This window comes from Melanotaenia boesemani, chromosome 6, assembly GCF_017639745.1.
Source record: "Melanotaenia boesemani isolate fMelBoe1 chromosome 6, fMelBoe1.pri, whole genome shotgun sequence".
Taxonomy (NCBI): domain Eukaryota; kingdom Metazoa; phylum Chordata; class Actinopteri; order Atheriniformes; family Melanotaeniidae; genus Melanotaenia; species Melanotaenia boesemani.
Genome location: NC_055687.1, coordinates 19293965 through 19311017, shown reverse-complemented (window position 1 = coordinate 19311017; position 17053 = coordinate 19293965). Strand labels below are relative to the sequence as shown.

Here is a 17053-nt window from a genome sequence, read left to right as displayed (position 1 = left end):
CCTTCAGTTGGTTTGTTACAGTTCAGTCAGACATCGGCTCCTATTTCTACCCATTTGTTTAGTTTTTTTTTTTTGTTGTTGTTGTTTTTTGTCATGTATTTTTTATTTTCACATTATATATTTTTTTTTATATTGAGTTTTCTTTCATGACATTTAAACATCTTCTTTATTTGACCTGAAATTTTCCCTCTTTCAGTCTACCTATTTTGTTGCTATTGCTATAAATGACAGATGACCGGCAACAACCAACATCAGAAACGAATTACCCTCTGAAAGGAATTTTATACTTTCTTTTGTCTTCTGTTACTTAAAGCTCTATTAGCCTTGTTTTCTGTCAAGTGTTTTGTGTTGTATCTGTGTTGATTTATTTTACATAATAAAAGAAAGTTATCATCAGTGCTCATTGTAATTAAGTTTTTTCTTCATTCTAAACTAAATAATATTCTGTGGACATCTATGACTTAGTTTAAATCAGCAAGCATTCAGCCATCAGCAAACCGGTATTGACTGTGAACGTCAATATTGTACTTCTATATTAGGACAAAAGGCCTCTCTAGCACAGTGATGATGAAATGACTGGGATAAAAACAACCGTCTGTGTGTGTGTGTGGTGATGGGGAAGTTTGATATCCAGAGCTTGTCATCCATCATATAGTTTACTCCGTCTGTCTACCTCCTCTGCGATATTCCTCCACCTTTCAACTTCTCCCACCACCTCTGTAGCACTTTGAAAACTTTGTGTGTGTGCTGTTGTGGAAAATGTTGCTGGGATACAGATACAGATGGAGTGCAGACATAAACAGTGGAGAGGCTCCGCGTTGAGCAGGTCGTTATGAGGCTGTAGCTCAGTCCACTCCTTCGCCTCTGACATCTTTCTTCGTTCAGCTTTTGGAAACTGCAGCAGGTTTTGCCGTGACTCATCCCAAATACTCAGAGAACTCGCAAACGTGACATGGACTAGAGGGATGTATGTTTATGGCATTACATGTGCTGCCCTCCCACCTTCCACCCCTGCATCCACTCTCACATGTATGCGTGTGTGTTTTGGGGGATTTTCTTTTTGTGTTGAGGCCTCTTTGTGCCGTATAAAAGCCCATAATCATGGCATCCTCCTTTCAGCCCAATTCTGTGACCTGTCTCCCACTGTCAAAGAGATGACTCAGAGCATCACTCTGTGCGGTGACAGACCAGCAGGAGGAAGGAGGGGATGCAACAACAGTGACTGTAAACGCAGAGTAACTGCAGAAATTGAAATGAAGTTGTGTGTATTGGGGTGGAGAGATGCTGGTGTCTTATGTTACCCATCACCTGCAGTACAGATGTGTTCAAACATCCAAAAACAGACATGCAATCATAGAAACCAAAATGATTCTCACTTTTTTGTTTATTGGGAAGCAGAGGAATAACAGCTCTTTACAAAAAAAAAAAAAGGAAACAGAGAAATAATTGTTCATTGACATGTTGCTGAACATCAGCATGAGAGCTGATAACACAGCAGCTGGACTCTAAGAATAAAATTTTAATATATTAAGTCAACAAGCTGTGCAAATGCTTGACTGGCAGGAAATACCTTCCAAGTTAATCAGGTATGCACAGCACCTATTAATCAAACTCAAATCCGTAAAATATAATAAAATAAACTAAAGTAAATGAGTGTGTATACCTGTCAGGACTAATCTGAGTTTTAGGCACTTTTAAAGGGTCTATTAATTTTTGTAACTTCATTAGTCTGACAGCCACAATGGTATTTGATCAAGGGTTAAAGAGACTGTAAATAGGACTGTTGAGGATGTGAAGTCTAATTTGCACTCTGCTCGGACTGTGAAAAGACACCTTAAAAAACCATACGATAAATACTTAAGGTCTGGTGAAAGCATTTTCTCACAAGCATAAAAGATTGGTTGGGATACTGATCCATGTCAAAGATGTAATAACAGAGGATGTATGCATGTTCTACAACTTGCAAAGCCTTGTGGGGCTATTTTGTGATATCAGTGAATATAAATAAAACTTCACATGTGTCTCTAACTTTGTGTCATGGCGTTCCGCTCCTCCTCATCACCCGGGCCTTTCTTCTTGCCCCCTTGCTTTTTTGACCGTTTGATCACTATGATGAGGATGACAGCTACAACAAGAAGAGGCATAAAACTTAAGTCATGCAGCAGCAGTACAATCAGACTAAAAATGCATTTTTGTATAGTTTGATAGGCTTAGTTTTATGTGTGCTGCTTTTAATCAGATGATGGAGTTTATATGGTGTTTAGACTTACCACAAAGTCCCAGAGCACCTGCCAGGATTCCGATGGTGCTTCCCAGCCCGAGTTTGAATGACTTTCCATCTGGAGGGATGTAGCAGTAGCCCAGCTCTGTGCAGTTGCATACTTTTACTGGTTTACAGAGGGGAGACATGCAGGATGTAGAGAGAGTTATGATGGGACAGATTTGAATCATGAAAGTACTGACATCTGACAAAAATTATGAATACATCCAGCAGAGAGTTGCAGCAACCCTATGCATCATATGAAGTTGTGTCTCAGGCAATCACAGAACTAATATTTGTTCACTTTTTGACCTATTGATATTCTCAAAACTCCTGAGTGAAATATCTGGCTCTTAGCTGAACTGTTACAGTATTTATGGCACTGATCAGAGCAATAAGCTCAATTCATTGTGGGTTTTATAGGGATATAATTGTGAGGTTAAATTAAAGAACTAACTCACCCTCAAGTGCCTGCGTGACTCCAACACCTGCGTTGTCTTTAATGTTGATGTGAAGAGAGAAGGTTCTGTCTTCAGTTGGTCTTTTCTTCAAGCGCAGTTCAGCTGTTGTATCTGCATGACACATTGAGAATATAATCTGAAATATAGAAATTTACATCCTGCCTCATCTTTTTTTGCTTCTGGGTAATATTTCATATGTGTACCATCAAGTTTGCGCAGCTCCCAGTTGGGGGATTTGGCTTGTTTGTCAAAGGCAAAAGTGAAAGGTTGGGAGAAAGGGTCACTGTCTTTATCTTCAGCTTTGAGGATGACAGGTTTGAGGTCCTTCGTGCAGATGAAAGCCTGCGTCTCAATCAGTTTTGGGAAGTCATCGTTGACATCCAGCAGCCGTACATGGAGGACACGCTCAGAGGACTTCTCAGGGTTTTCTTTAGAGGGGAAAAAGAGTGCATGAAAAAAAAAAAAACAATTCCATTTGCTGCCCCTGAAAGATGCTGAACACATTTGTTTGTATGATTGCACAAAATTCTTCTCAGGTTAACATTAAACAGCGTGTTGCTGTGACTATTCATTTTCTCACCCTTCTCAAAGGCGGTAATAGTGACTTCAAAAGTTTCCAGTTTCTCTCTGTCCAGGTTGGCTTTGGTCTTGATCTGTCCTGTGGCAGCGTCGATCTCCAACCAACCTTGTGTGTCACCGTCCAACTTAAAGCTGCACAAGATGACAAAATCCTCAATCATCATAGCCAAACACTTAGTCACATACTACACAGAAGTTAACCTTGTTTCAACAACACACACATGACCAGTGAAAACAATAGAAGTGAAAAACAAATCAATAATTTGTGCTGTGTGTAAGTGACAGTCCTAACTGACAGCCAGCAGTCCTTGTTGGTCTAGTGGGTCAATGCACTTAGTAACTAATAAAAGCTGTGTTTGTGATGTGTTTGCATTCAGTCAATTGTACAATTGAATCTAAGTGTGGCATCAGGTAAATGCTGACTTGTTAGGCAAGTGATGTGTAGACTGCATTAATCAAAACCAACATCACCTTGGTGCAATCTGCTTTGGCGCATCGTTCTTTTTTTTTTTTTTGTATCCAGCATTTCACATAATCTGCTCTGTAATTTTTAAATGATTCTCAATCTCATATTCTGTTTTCTCACATCCAACCACAACCTCTCAACATCTGCATGGTCTGCAGAGACGTTTCAACTTTCATCTGACATGCAGATTTGCAGACTGGCTGCAAAGAAACTTATTCTCTTGAACTAGAACACCACACAGTTTTGCACACTGGATTCAGTTATACTAATGGAGAGACTGCATCTATTTAAACCCATAGAACAGATCTGAGACACTGTGGGGGACTTTCCTGGCGTAGTTCCATACATAAGGACCTTGACTTTCCGCAAGAATTGTAGCTTTACAGTGTGACTCATCCTTACACTTCAGATATCTACAGTATATGATGTTTACATTGAAACAAGGTCTTGCTTTCATCCTCTTTCTTTTGGATTACCGGACAGCTTCCTTGTAGTTTGCATGTTTCAGCCATTTCTTTCATATTTGTCTAGATATTATAATAACTGAAAAATGGAAATAAAATATAAGAAAAGGACGCAATTTGCATCCCCAAGTGTTTTGTAGGATGCAACAGTTGCTGAATTAGGTTTTCAGCAAAAATATTCTAACAGAAATAAATGATTTGTTAAACTAAACTACAAGGTTTGGGATACTTGTTAGCAGGATAAATAGATTTTTGCAGCTAGTAGTTTTTAAGGATTTGGTGACAGTAACAAGACTCAAAAGCACCACAGCAGTGAGTGAATGTATTCCCCTCACCGTCCTTTCCCTTGTTTCAGTGTCTTTTACTTTATGTACTGACTAAATCTGCTGCTGTGTTTACCCAATGTCTTTCCCTTCTGGGTCCTTTGCTTGCACAGTGAGAAGCACTGATCCCTTGGTGGTGTTTTCAGGGACTGTCACATCCAGGATGTCCAGGCTAAACTCCGGGGCCTCGTCCACATCACTCACAAACACAGAGACAACAGTGGTAGAATCACTGCCATACTCAAGACCTTTCATCAGTGGCTCTGGGTTGCGAGCATCGATCTGGAGGTTGTAGGTAGAAGATGATTCAAAGTCCAGAGGCTGTTGAGGGGGAGATGACTTGATTAGAGGAAATTGGCATCAGATTGTTTTAGAACTAAAACAACTGGAATTACTACATTTTATTAGAGAATCATTTCATTATAACATGACTCTCAGCTGCAGACTCTGTGTGATATACAGACTTAAAACTACAAAATATGGATAAAAAAAACTCAAGAGAAAATTAAATAACTGTTATTAGTGATTCATCAGATAAAAGAACAAAAATAAATGTTACAACCAAAACATTTCCCTGCTTTATATGATCTTAAATGTAATATCACTGGGTTTTTAACATATACTTGAACATTATTTGGAATGTAATAAGTCAGGGGAACTGTGTTTTTTTTTTTATTGAAAAATTCTTTTAAAAAGAAAATGATTAATTAACAGTTAACAAATGTAGTAAATGAACCCAGTACAAGTATTCAGAACGTATACAAATATGCAAAATGAATACATACTGAGAGGTTTAATGAGAACTTTTAAAAGCAGTTAAAACACTAGAAGCAGTGCGAGTGTATAAGCTGCACCTTCGCTATAACCAGATGACCGACACCTGTGCCATCAGTTTCCACGTTGAAGACTCCATCATTGTCGCCTGCAGAGATGTGGAACTCAATGAGCGAGCTGCCGCTGTCAGGGTCATCAGCATCAGATGCTGTAATGGTCAGCACTGTGTGCCCCACCGGAGTGTCCTCAGTCAGAGAGTGGTTGCCATACTGCACATAGGAAGTAAGGATATCATCAAAACAGCATGACAAATATGAGCTATTATATGAGCTATGAGCGATAAGTACTTACATTATTCTTCTCAAATATGGGCATCTCGTTGTTGACATCAATGACTTTGACGACCACTTTACAGACCGTGCTGAAATCTATAAGCTAAAACCATTAGTATCACATTCTGGAGTGAAAACTGACTGAACTGGTGTGTTTGCATGCGCAATGTTTTTTACCTGAGTCACTAACTCTGACATCGAGGTTGTAGACCCGCTGCTCTTTTCGTCTAAGCACACGCAGCGCCTGAATTCTTCCAGAGGCCTCATCGATGGAGAAGGTGTTGGATGCAGTGGGTGGATTTAGTGACACAATGGTGTAAGCCAGCTGAGAATTCAAGGTCCCTTCTTCATCGCTGTCATGGGCCAACAGCGTTCCTACCTCGCTGCCTGGGACAGAAAGAAAAGATGAAAATGCTTCACATTTATTCTGATGTTTTGAAGGATTTTTTTAAAACTGAAAGGCTCAGTGTGTTAAAAATTTCACCCATTTGGCCCATTGGTTGGTCAAAAATGGAAAAGCAACTATTAATACTTTGGGTCCAGTCAACCTGCATTTTCTGGTTAGGAAGATTCTTAACTAAATTAAATGACTTGAAAGTGTCTGAGTAGTTGCCATAATCAGAGCTGGGAGTTTCCTTTATCTTCTATAGCACAGGGAACATAAGAGAATCCTTTATGTAAGAAAGGAAACAGCTCCACCCCACAATTCCTTGCGTCTGCAACTTTTAAAGTGCTGCTTTATTGTATTTAATTTGTCTGATTTGTGATCAGTGGACTGAATGTGAGCAGCCTGTAACAATCATATGTCATACTATTGTGCCTTTTTCTTTCTGTTCTTAATTTAAAAAATAATAAATAATAAATAATAAATCAATGTTACATGTTAAGCCTTTGTGTAACATGGCAAGACTACAAAAGATTAAGCATCTAAAGCACTTTTTGGAGAATATTTATTTAACATCTTTAGTTTCAGTGATTAAAACCCACATCACAACTTAGTGTAAATGTGGTTGTGTTCTCACAGTCATCTTTTCCTTAAACATTTCTCCCAAAATCTTTCCTTAATGTCAAAATCTTGTCCAATGAGGTCAAAGACAAAAATTTAAACCGCTATGGTTGGATTTGTATGAATAGCTGCAAATTTCTGACATGGTGATGTGGGAAAGTAAAGGATGAAAAACTTGCAATAAAAAAGATAGTGTTTTAGTTTAAGAGCAGAATCTTATGTGAGAGTGAATCGGTTACTTTGGTGTGGCTTTGAGCTTATTGTACAACAACAAACAAAGAAACAAAAACACATAATAAGCTATATGACTAAATCTAAAAATCTGTTTTTGAATCTCAGAGGTGTCCCTTATAATAGATCATGGCAAGAAGGATTGCTAATGTAACATCTTTTCAAAAAGAAGAGTTATAGCTCATTTCTGCTCTAAATTCATTTGGGATAAATTGTGTAACCTAATAAGAGCTGTTATTTTGAGCTGTATACAGAGGTGAGGTAAAAGATAAATGTGTGTTATTCTTTCTACTTATGAAAGCACCTTTTCATAGCTAAGTTTGTTGTTATGTCCTTTCAAGTGGAAAAATAAGTGTAAATAGATTTACACAACAACGCTCAAAACAAATAAAGGAGGCAAAATTGAGATGGAGAAAAAAACTAGCACATGTAGCACATTATGATTTCAAAGGGTTATGTAATAGTTACACAGGCGGACAGACATCTTACCTTCAGGCTCATCCTCCTGAATTTCAAACACACTCTCCTCTTCCTCACACACTGGTTCGTTGTCATTCTCATCCTCCACCAAGACCTGAATCTCCATTGGTGGATCCACCTCTTTGTCATTGTCGTCCTTTGCGAACACAACCAGGATGTACTGAAAAAAACAACAACAAATTATTCTTCATTCTGCATGAAATATGTGAGATTCAATAAACAAATGATTGATGTGTATACTACCATGTCCTTTTCCTCTCTGTCCAGCCCCTCCGTCACCAGTATTTCCCCATCTTCTGTGATCTGGAAAGGGAATCTCAGCTCTCGCTCTTTCTGCACTAATGTGTAAATGGCATCAGGGTCATTAGAGTGGACCTGGGTGTAAAGAGAGAAAAGAGGAGCTCTTAGTATGATGGTCAGATACAGGATTAAAGTAGATGTAATGAGTGGCAGTGGGTTTGGTGAGATTTCTGTGACTGGGAGTTTAAAGACCCACTTTACCTTTGTAATGACTTTGGGGAAAGCATCCTTTAAGTTCTCTTTAATAGATATGGGTCCAGGGTTGATCCATCGGTTCTGCTGCACAGCAATGTGGACTCTTGCATTTCCACTCAGTGCAGTCGCTGAAGCTCCACCCAGGTCCTGCACACGCACGATCAGCGTGTAGTCTGGGTCCTCCAGTGGGTCCTTGTTCCGCCTCCTTATCTCTAACACCACAGGTGGAAAATTTAGATTGCTGTTAGACTTTCAAAAAGTTTTTCAGGGTGAACAGTATAATAACATTTCACTTACATGAGCCACAAAAAAGTCATACCACCAACCCTTGTCTCTCACAGTGGTGTCTTCATTATCTACTTTAACTCCATTCAGTGTCAAGTGTTCAAACACAAGTCTTTCAGACTGGATGACTTTCAAGGTTCTTTTTTTAACTTTTGGTCTAATTTTGCATTGTGGGTTAATTGACTAGTACTTTTCTTTAGCTATATTTTCCTGTCTTTCTTGAAACATTTGTGAGAATCAGTACAATTTTTACTCCCAACAAGTTTGGCAGTGAGACCTTGACATTAGTATTGATGAATTATTCTGGCAGAAAGCCGGGCCATGCTGTTGCTACTTGTTTGTAACATATTTTATTCTTTTCAGTTTACCTCTGCACCGCTGGAACACCTGGTATCAAGAATAAAATGGATTGTCGCATGTCTTATCTCTGCTCTAAACTTAAATCAAAATTGCTCCAGTACTGTGGATGAGCTGTGAATTTTTGTGTTCCTGTATACTTGGATGCTTTGTCTTCTTTTTGTTTTTTTTTTTATCTTTGTGTTGTTGATCTTTCATGCTTCTGGGTCAAGGATGCTGTACCAACTACAAAACTTATAATGCAGTGAATTCATAATAAGCACATTTAATGTTTGCTTCACTTTTATCTGGGAACTCTACTTAAACCAAACAAGACCTATGTTTTTGTCTTTTATGTTACTTGTTTCCCCAAACTGTTATTATTTTCTTCATTTTTTTATATCTGTATGTGAACATAACTTTTCTTAACTTTTTATTTCTTTTATCTTCTTATGATAAAGGGGTATTGTGTCACACTTTTTTCTCGTCCATTTGGTTGTGTCATGTGAGAACTATTGCTTGTTTTGTTACAAAGAAAATAAATCAATATAACACAAAAAAGGAGAGACAAATGCATCTAATGGTTCATTTGTTTTCAATAAATGAACCATTGAACCAAGTTTCAGTACTGTCCTCCTTTATAATATAAAGATGACCTAATCCCTATAAGGATTAAGAAGAAACATTCTTTTCACCACTTTAAGCAACATTAATAGATTGGTTTTACTTTCTACTATTTCCCCAAAAAAAATATATGTGGGGAACACTGTGCAAGAGTTTGAAAAAGATTTGAGCTCACAGAAAAATATAATCAACATCTTAATTAGCTTTTAAGGACCTTTGCTTGTGGATATTACTTTGTAGGAAAGGGCAGGAGTTGCAATTCTGAAAGGTTAATAAAGACTTTATTCTAACAAATGAGCAGTCACAAGCTTCTCCGAACAGCTGCCTTCTTATCTGAAAATTCAAAATAGCTCAAAGCCGAAAATGACCACGCGTTTTCAGGCAGCAGCTTCTTTAGTTTATAACGCAACTTAGAAATGACAGTTAACAGGAACAATGGAGAACAAGCTGAGATCTGGAAATCTAAAAGAAACTTTAAACAAAACTGCTTGTAGGATGCTAGAAACACAAATCTAAACCTTTGTTTGACCATTAAAAGACCTTCAGAAAGATTTACCCAGTACTGTTGTGCTGCAGCAACAGTTGCGTAAACATGACCCACACTGAAGAGAGACTAGAAGAAAACCTTTTCTTCATTCTCACCACAAAATTCACCACCAGATGTTTCCAAAGGCAAATAAACAAGCCTGAAGCATTTTGGAATATGTTTTGACAGTCAGTAGCGTGGTGAATATTTCACAAAAGAATTCAATAAAATCCCAGCAAGTTCTGGAAGCAATCATCATACTGTACGAAAGAAGAAAAAAAATGAAGATGGAGAAAAAGAAGGTGGGTCCTGCAACAGTATTAAGATCTTAAGAACACAATTAAACTGAAAGATACTGAAAATACATGGAAAGACTTCAAAGAGCAGTGCATGCAAGACAGAACCAGCGGACAGACTCAGTTCATTTGGAAACAGTCAAAGACTTAAAATAAGTAACTTTTAAAGGCGCCCAAAGTTTGGCATCGTAAATAAATGATCTTTTCGGTCAATCTTGTTATTAATGGGTCAATTAGACAATGTTCCAGCTCTGTTGTTGACAAACCTGCTCTCTCCACGCAGGTGAAGAATGGGTTTTCTTCATAAGGGACCTTCGGCACTGAACAATACTCATCAAACTTTCCTTTCAGAGCATCAATGCTCCGGTCTTCTCCCCTGGCATACTGGATTCCTTGTTTGGACTTCAGCATCTTTTCTCCTGTTAAAAAATACACAGGGAAAATTCCAATAAACATGAACACACACACACACTCACATTACAGACATGTTTTGTGCACAGCTGCTGTACAACAAATTCACATTCTCACACACTTAAAGTAGTGGAAATCAACATCACGCGACACTCAGGCAATCTGCCTGTAATCAGCGTTAATCTTGAGCACAGCAGATGAGCTGTGTAATCTGGGTTTACAGTGGTGCTAAACTGCTGGATCACAAGCAGAGATGGACAGATTACAGTCTATCCCGCAGACACTGAACCTACAATATGTCTGGCTTTACATTTGGGTGTTTACTTATGTGTGAACAGATGAGTGTGTGTGTGTGTGTTTTTAACCTTCTGCTGTGGTGGAGATCTCTCCTGTGTTGGGATCAATCTGGAACAGGAGGATGTTGTGATTGTTGGGGATCTGGCTGACCAGACTGTAGCTCAGCAGAGCATTGGGAGTCTCTGGGTCATCCAGGTCTGATGCAAACACTCGAGTGAATGGAACACCTGGAGGCACAGACAGAACTGATGTCAAATACAAATACAAAGATGCTGTGTGTATACAAATACACACAGTGAGAGTTTGCTTGAGTATCTTGAAATAGGGAGTTACAATTGTGTAGCAATACTGTTTAACAATAGCTTAAATATATTTGAGATCCTGTAGATGTACAGTATAATACTGCATGTTAGTGCTTGAGAATATGTGCTGCTTTTAGATGGAGTTTAATTTATCCCCAAGAAATTCAAAATAGACAAGATTCATTTAATTTTTTGGGGATAAATAGGTTTATAATCAAAAGAATCTATCATTTTCCCTACCGAATGCATCAAATGGAACTATTTTAGATAGTTCCATTTGCATCATTTTATTAATATTTTCTCAAAATGTAGCCTGCATTCATGTTTATGAAACACACAGAAGTCAACAAAAGTAACACTACAACTGCTTAAAAACACAAATGGGAAGGAAGGAAGCAGCCACACTTTGTCTTTGCGATGACACATGTGTGGCACAATTTTTTAACTGATAACAGTCTTGTTTTGCATCTTTTGTTCGCCTCCTCTTATCTAAGCACTTATGAAATCCAAACCTGCTGGATTGTTTTCTCGAACCAAAGTTGTATAGCTGCTCTGATTGAAGGTGGGAGCATTGTTGTTGACATCTAAAACATTTATGGTCACATAAACAGGGCCATCCACTACTACACCATCTGCCAACGCCTCCACCTGGAAATGGTTGCAAACAAACACAAACATACTGTACATGAATATGTGTTGCATTGTTACTACAAGTCACAAGTAATTACGGTTTTCATAAGGACAGAGTGTTACCGTGGTAATGAAATGATTTTCTCGTGACCAGTCCAGAGGTTTCTCCAGGTAAAGCCAACCATCCTTTGAGATCTTAATGTGGCTCGTACCTTCTCCGCTTAGCTGGAAATCATTAACTCCTGCTTGTTCAACCTCAAACTGAAGTAGAAAGATGGAAAAGAACAGAGACAAATTGGAAAATCTGAGGTTTCAATAATACCTCACTTTAAAGCATTTTAAGACTTGCATCAATGACAAAAGGAAACTGTCCAGAAAAGGTAGTTTAAAAAGTAAGACCTCACAAAATCTTTTAATACTTATACTTGACAAATTCTCTTCATTCATTCATTTTTTTATACCACTTAGTCAAATTCAGGGTCACGGGTAAGCTGGAGCCTATCCCAGCAATTAGCAGATGAGAGGCAGGGTACACCCTGGACAGATCGCCAGTCACTCGCAGGGCCAACATAGAGACAAACAACCGCTCACACTCACTCGTAGAGAGAATTTAGAGTGACCAATGAAGCTAACATGCATGTCTTTGGATGGTGGAAGGAAGCCAGAGTACCCGGAGAGAACCCACGAGTGCACGGAGAGAACCAACCTCTCCCCAGCCAAGGCTCAAACCAGCTGCCTTCTTGTCATGAATCCGTGGTGCTAACCACCACTCCACCGTGCAGCCCTTCACAAATGTTCTATGTATAAAAATGATAATAAAATAAATATACAATAAAAAAATGTCTTCTGGCTGGTTTGAAGTCATTGAAGATGTACTCAAAATGGTTTCAGCTAAAAAAGAACAGAGAAGGACAAGAACATCCCTGTTTGTAAAAATATTGGGATGGTGTTTATAAAGTTAAATAAAAACAGACCAACTCTATTCATAAATAATTTACTCTCTAAACTCTAACTCTAAACTCTCTAAACTTAAATAAAATTAGCACCCATGTTACATATACATAACAGATTGTTATGTTGTTTTTTAATCTTGGCAGACGTATTATTTTTTAGATGAAAAATTAACATATTTCTATAAAAGTTAATACTGTGTTGCATCAGGCCTTCTATTGATACAAACTGTGTTTGAGAGCTGAAGGGATTAATTACTGCCTTGTCCCATTTTTAAACAATAGCATTAACAATTCAGTTGTCTTCTTTTTATTTTTGGTCTCACAATAAGTTAAATGTCTGGACTGTGGGCAAGCAACAAGACTCAGACCCAGGGTTTTGTAACAGATCAATGCATTTGTTAAACATCCTGAATGTGATTTGATGTTATCTTGCTGAAATTATAAGCATCTCCCCTGAGAAGCGCAGTATTGTGTTGCCCTAAAACCTCTACATGTCTTTCAGCTGGTTGTGCCTTTTCCAATTGTACAGGTTTTCAGCACTGTTGTGTAATATTAGTCTTAAACTATTTGCTGAAACACACTTTCCCAGAATTATGAACCCCTTCTCATCTTAATCATGTCAGTGATGTCACTGTAACTGTCAGTAACTTTAAACTATAATCTCTCTTGACAATTTTTGTCCGTCCCAACTTATCCAAAATAAGTTTCCGTCATCAAATTCAGAATGTGCATACATTAAAAAAGAAGATTAAATCTCTCAATTTCAGCATTTTTCAGTTTCAACAAACCATTTGTTTTAAATACTGCTTATATTGTATTATTTTATAGTACTTTTCCACCTGTGCTGCCATGTGTGTAATACCTGGTATATCGGATAAGGCACTGGTGTCCCTTCAGGCACATCTAGCACTGTATTCTCAAATGGGCCCTTCTTCTCCTCCAGATCCTTCCCACTGGCCTATCACAGCACAGAAACATAAAAGGTCATCAAATACAGTACAGGCGGATGTTAAGCTAAATCTCTCATGCTCAAAGCTACTTTTAAGTTTAGCTCTGTGCCGTAACATGAATCTAGTCAAGCATTAAGGGTAGTTATTTATTGAACCAAAATGACATGAAAGCACCAGGATTCCTATATTCCTCCTGAGAATGAGAGAGCAAAGTCTGTTCAGACAAAGAGTTAACACTCAGTTTAGCAACACTTATACTCTCCATTTTAATTATATAAATAAGTTACCAAAGGTTTTGTTTCAAACATTTCTTTTACATCACAGACAATTATGAGCTATTTCTTTTCACAGGATGCTCCAAATGGTAAAAAGATTAGCTTTTCCAGGACTTCCGATTGTTGAATCTAATGCTAATTGAATCAAGTGCTTCACAGATCTTTTAACAGGTTCCTGCATTTGAGTATTTAAAAAATGAATATGTAGTGAGGGACAGCAGTAGCAGTTGGCGGTGCTATGTACTCACAATGCTGAATAGGAATGGGAGCAACAACAGATGCACCATGGGTGTCATTATCACAGCCTGCGGATGAGGAGGAAGAGTAGGAGGAGATGTGGGAGATAGGAGGAGGACAAAATGTTGGAAGTTGAAGAGGCAGAGGTGACATAATGAGGAGGAGTCCATGCATTTTAATCTTATTAATTCAAGACATTTAAACCCCCACTGTGTGGTGTAGATTCGTAAAGACAACAGCCTAGCTAAGGATGTGTGTCCTTCACATGTGCGAACTATCTATTTCATACGTATACCTTGAGCTGAATGGGAACTTAAAGTACCTACATGTGTGACTCCACCTTCACAACCAGGTCAACCAGTGACCTGAGTGAACAGGAAAAACTCTTTTGTAACTCAGGCCCAGATGGGTGTAAATATGACAGAGGTACGCAAAGGTTGTTACAAAGTTTGCAACCCTTTAAGGCAGGCTAGAATAAAATTATAGGGCTGGCTGTGTGTTTGAATGAGTGATCTGAGAGAATTTTTACCAGTTGTAAAAAAAAAAAAAACATTTTGGATTTACCGCATTTTAAAAAGAAGTGTTCTTTGCAGTGCAGTCCATGGTACATAGAAACAAGCTAAACCCCGTGTGTTAGCCTAATGAATAACCAGGAAATACGTTTTCAATTAAAATTAACACAGCTTTGCAACAGGAAAAAAATGGCTGCAAAAGTTGTCTGGCATTAATTTTGAACAAAATTACATTTAAATAAATAATTTTTAACAAAAGTATCATGAAGGTGTTGCTAATGTTTGTAGATTTGTAAAGTGCTGGTGAAAAAGGTGAGTGAAGTCAAGTAGTTCAGTGAAGGTGACATTGAGTTGTTACTAATGACCTTTTTGGCTGCACAGCACACCCAATATCAACTACACTGCCAAACATTTTGGGAGAAATCTTAAATTACCCAAATGTTTTCTTGTACTTTATCTCAAAGTAGTAACCTACGTCCGCTGATAAACATTTACCCATCAAGTCTTTTGCTGATTTACTACTTTCATCCACATTGATTTAACAAGATCTCAGTAGTGGAAACTACTCCTTGTGCTTGTTTAATGCTAAATTACATTTCAGACACCCTATTTGTTTAATCTTCAGGCCACATTTTAAGCCCCCTTCTTTAGCTTTTCAGCACAATGACTAATTGACTTCTGTCAAACTGGATTTCAGCAGCTATGAAACTTAATTTGGTCCGGTACATGGATAAGTACAAGATGTGAGACAGATCAAGGAAGCCACTATTAAGCAGAGGGCAGTATCTGCCAACGCCTTGTTCTAGGCCCTGCCAAAGTCAAGTCAAGATCACGGCACTTCTTTAATAATCTGAAAACATCTGACATACAGTTTACAAAAACCAGCAAGCATTCCTGTTTGTTTCTACTAACACCCTCAAAATTGTTCTCCTTAAAATCAACCGAGCCCAGAGCTGACAGACAGGAGGGTGAAGCGACTTACCTTACAGGAGAGACCGAGCGAGTCACTTGTCAGACCTCAGAGTGATCAGAGCAGCTTCACTCTCTCTGTCAAACTTTAACCGAGTGTTAACTAGCAATGTTTTATTGGATCTAATGATTGTCTAATCACCCGGCCCTTATGTCCAGCTGGCCAATAGGGAAGCAGCTGACATGAGAGATAGAGACAGGAAGAGCAGGACAATGATATGTTACAGTACCATAAAAGAGAAACCTATTCTGGACTATTATTAGTCTCTGATTTTACATCAAAACTAAAATAATTGTGTTTTTTTTTTACTCTTTTAGAGGGAAGAAAGTCAAAGAAAGCATGTATGAAAGGACTTGTGATTTCTACATAGCAAATTGATGAGTTTTAAACATGAAGAAAAACTGAAACTAAAAGGGGGACATGGGAGAATTTTTCCAGAATTTTGAAGCTCAGTTTAAGTTTCTAATATCCCCTTAGACTCTGACCTCTGCACCTTGGCCCTACTTCCTGTCAGATTTTCCATTAGTAGCACTTCTGATAAGGAGCTGTGTGTAGACAATGGGATGAACAGATTGTGCTGACAATCAGTTGTTTCAGAAGAATGCAATGATCTGAGGTCATCTGTGTCATTCAGCAGGTCAAGGCACATGTGAAACTGTGAAAACGCTCCAATGCTCATGACCTCTGTTGCCAATAAACTTCCCCACTTGTTGGAACCATAAAGTGTCTTAGAAATGTCCTAAAAAGTCCTAAAGAGAGGATGCAAGTCTTTATTTTGTCCTTTGATCTTATCATCTTCGTGACCTCACCACACAAACAGCTGGGATAATCTTCCATCTGACTTGATGCACATGTTACTATCCTAAGCTGAGGGTTTTACAGGCTGCAGAGCTGCTTGGTAACAAGACAGAGAATTGTGTGAATCTGCAGCTGTAGAAAAAACAGTCTGAGTGAGTCACTGTTTCACAGGCTCGCTATTTAACCAGACCCTATGACTGTAGTGTTGATGGTTCAGTGGATGAAACCATGAATTCAGATGGAAGTCTGTTATGTAATGCACGGGTCCACACATGGTTCTGTCTTGATCCTGTGTACTGGCCACCCGACTTCCTCACCAACATGCACCAACGCCATCTGCCTGCTCCCTCTGAACACAACATACAGATCAGCCACACACACAATTCATGGGCTCCTCTAAAGGTTACCTTGGCAACACATTTTCTTGCATTTTACTACCCTTCAGAAAAGAAATGAAGGCTGAGAGTTGAGCTTGATGTTCAGTGTTCCTCTATGACCCAAATCTTTGATCTGCCTGAGTGGTTAAATCTGTACTCTCTCTCTTTAATAAACACACACACACACACACACACAAAAGGAACTAATTTTATCTCTAAAAGTTCAGCTGTATTGTCGCTCCCTGACTCATCTTTTATCAGCTTAGTTGTGTCGCTGCTGAACTCTTTTTGTGTCTCTTTTGTGTCAAAGATGAGTCATTTGTTTTAATTTGTCATTAGTGAGGGTGAGCTGACAGAAAAATGGGCCTGCTATTCTTTCGTCAAATAATGTGACTTTATTTAA

The 17053-nt window shown here is 38.4% G+C and overlaps 1 protein-coding gene across 1 annotated transcript; it reads right to left on the bottom strand.

Annotated features, from left to right (window-relative positions):
* Window positions 1-1401: 1401 nt before the first annotated feature.
* On the bottom strand, window positions 1402-15532 carry cdh17 (cadherin 17, LI cadherin (liver-intestine)). The gene is made up of 19 exons (XM_041989259.1): window positions 15488-15532; window positions 14005-14061; window positions 13394-13489; window positions 11702-11839; window positions 11461-11596; window positions 10715-10873; window positions 10205-10357; window positions 7878-8083; window positions 7620-7751; window positions 7386-7536; window positions 5837-6046; window positions 5679-5755; window positions 5408-5596; window positions 4630-4874; window positions 3302-3432; window positions 2925-3149; window positions 2722-2832; window positions 2271-2387; window positions 1402-2125 (listed from the first exon to the last, which is right to left on the bottom strand). The coding sequence occupies exons 2-19, from the start codon at window positions 14050-14052 to the stop codon at window positions 2025-2027; spliced, it is 2625 nt and encodes an 874-aa protein (XP_041845193.1). The 5' UTR covers window positions 14053-14061; window positions 15488-15532; the 3' UTR covers window positions 1402-2024.
* Between the last annotated feature and the right edge of the window lie 1521 nt (window positions 15533-17053).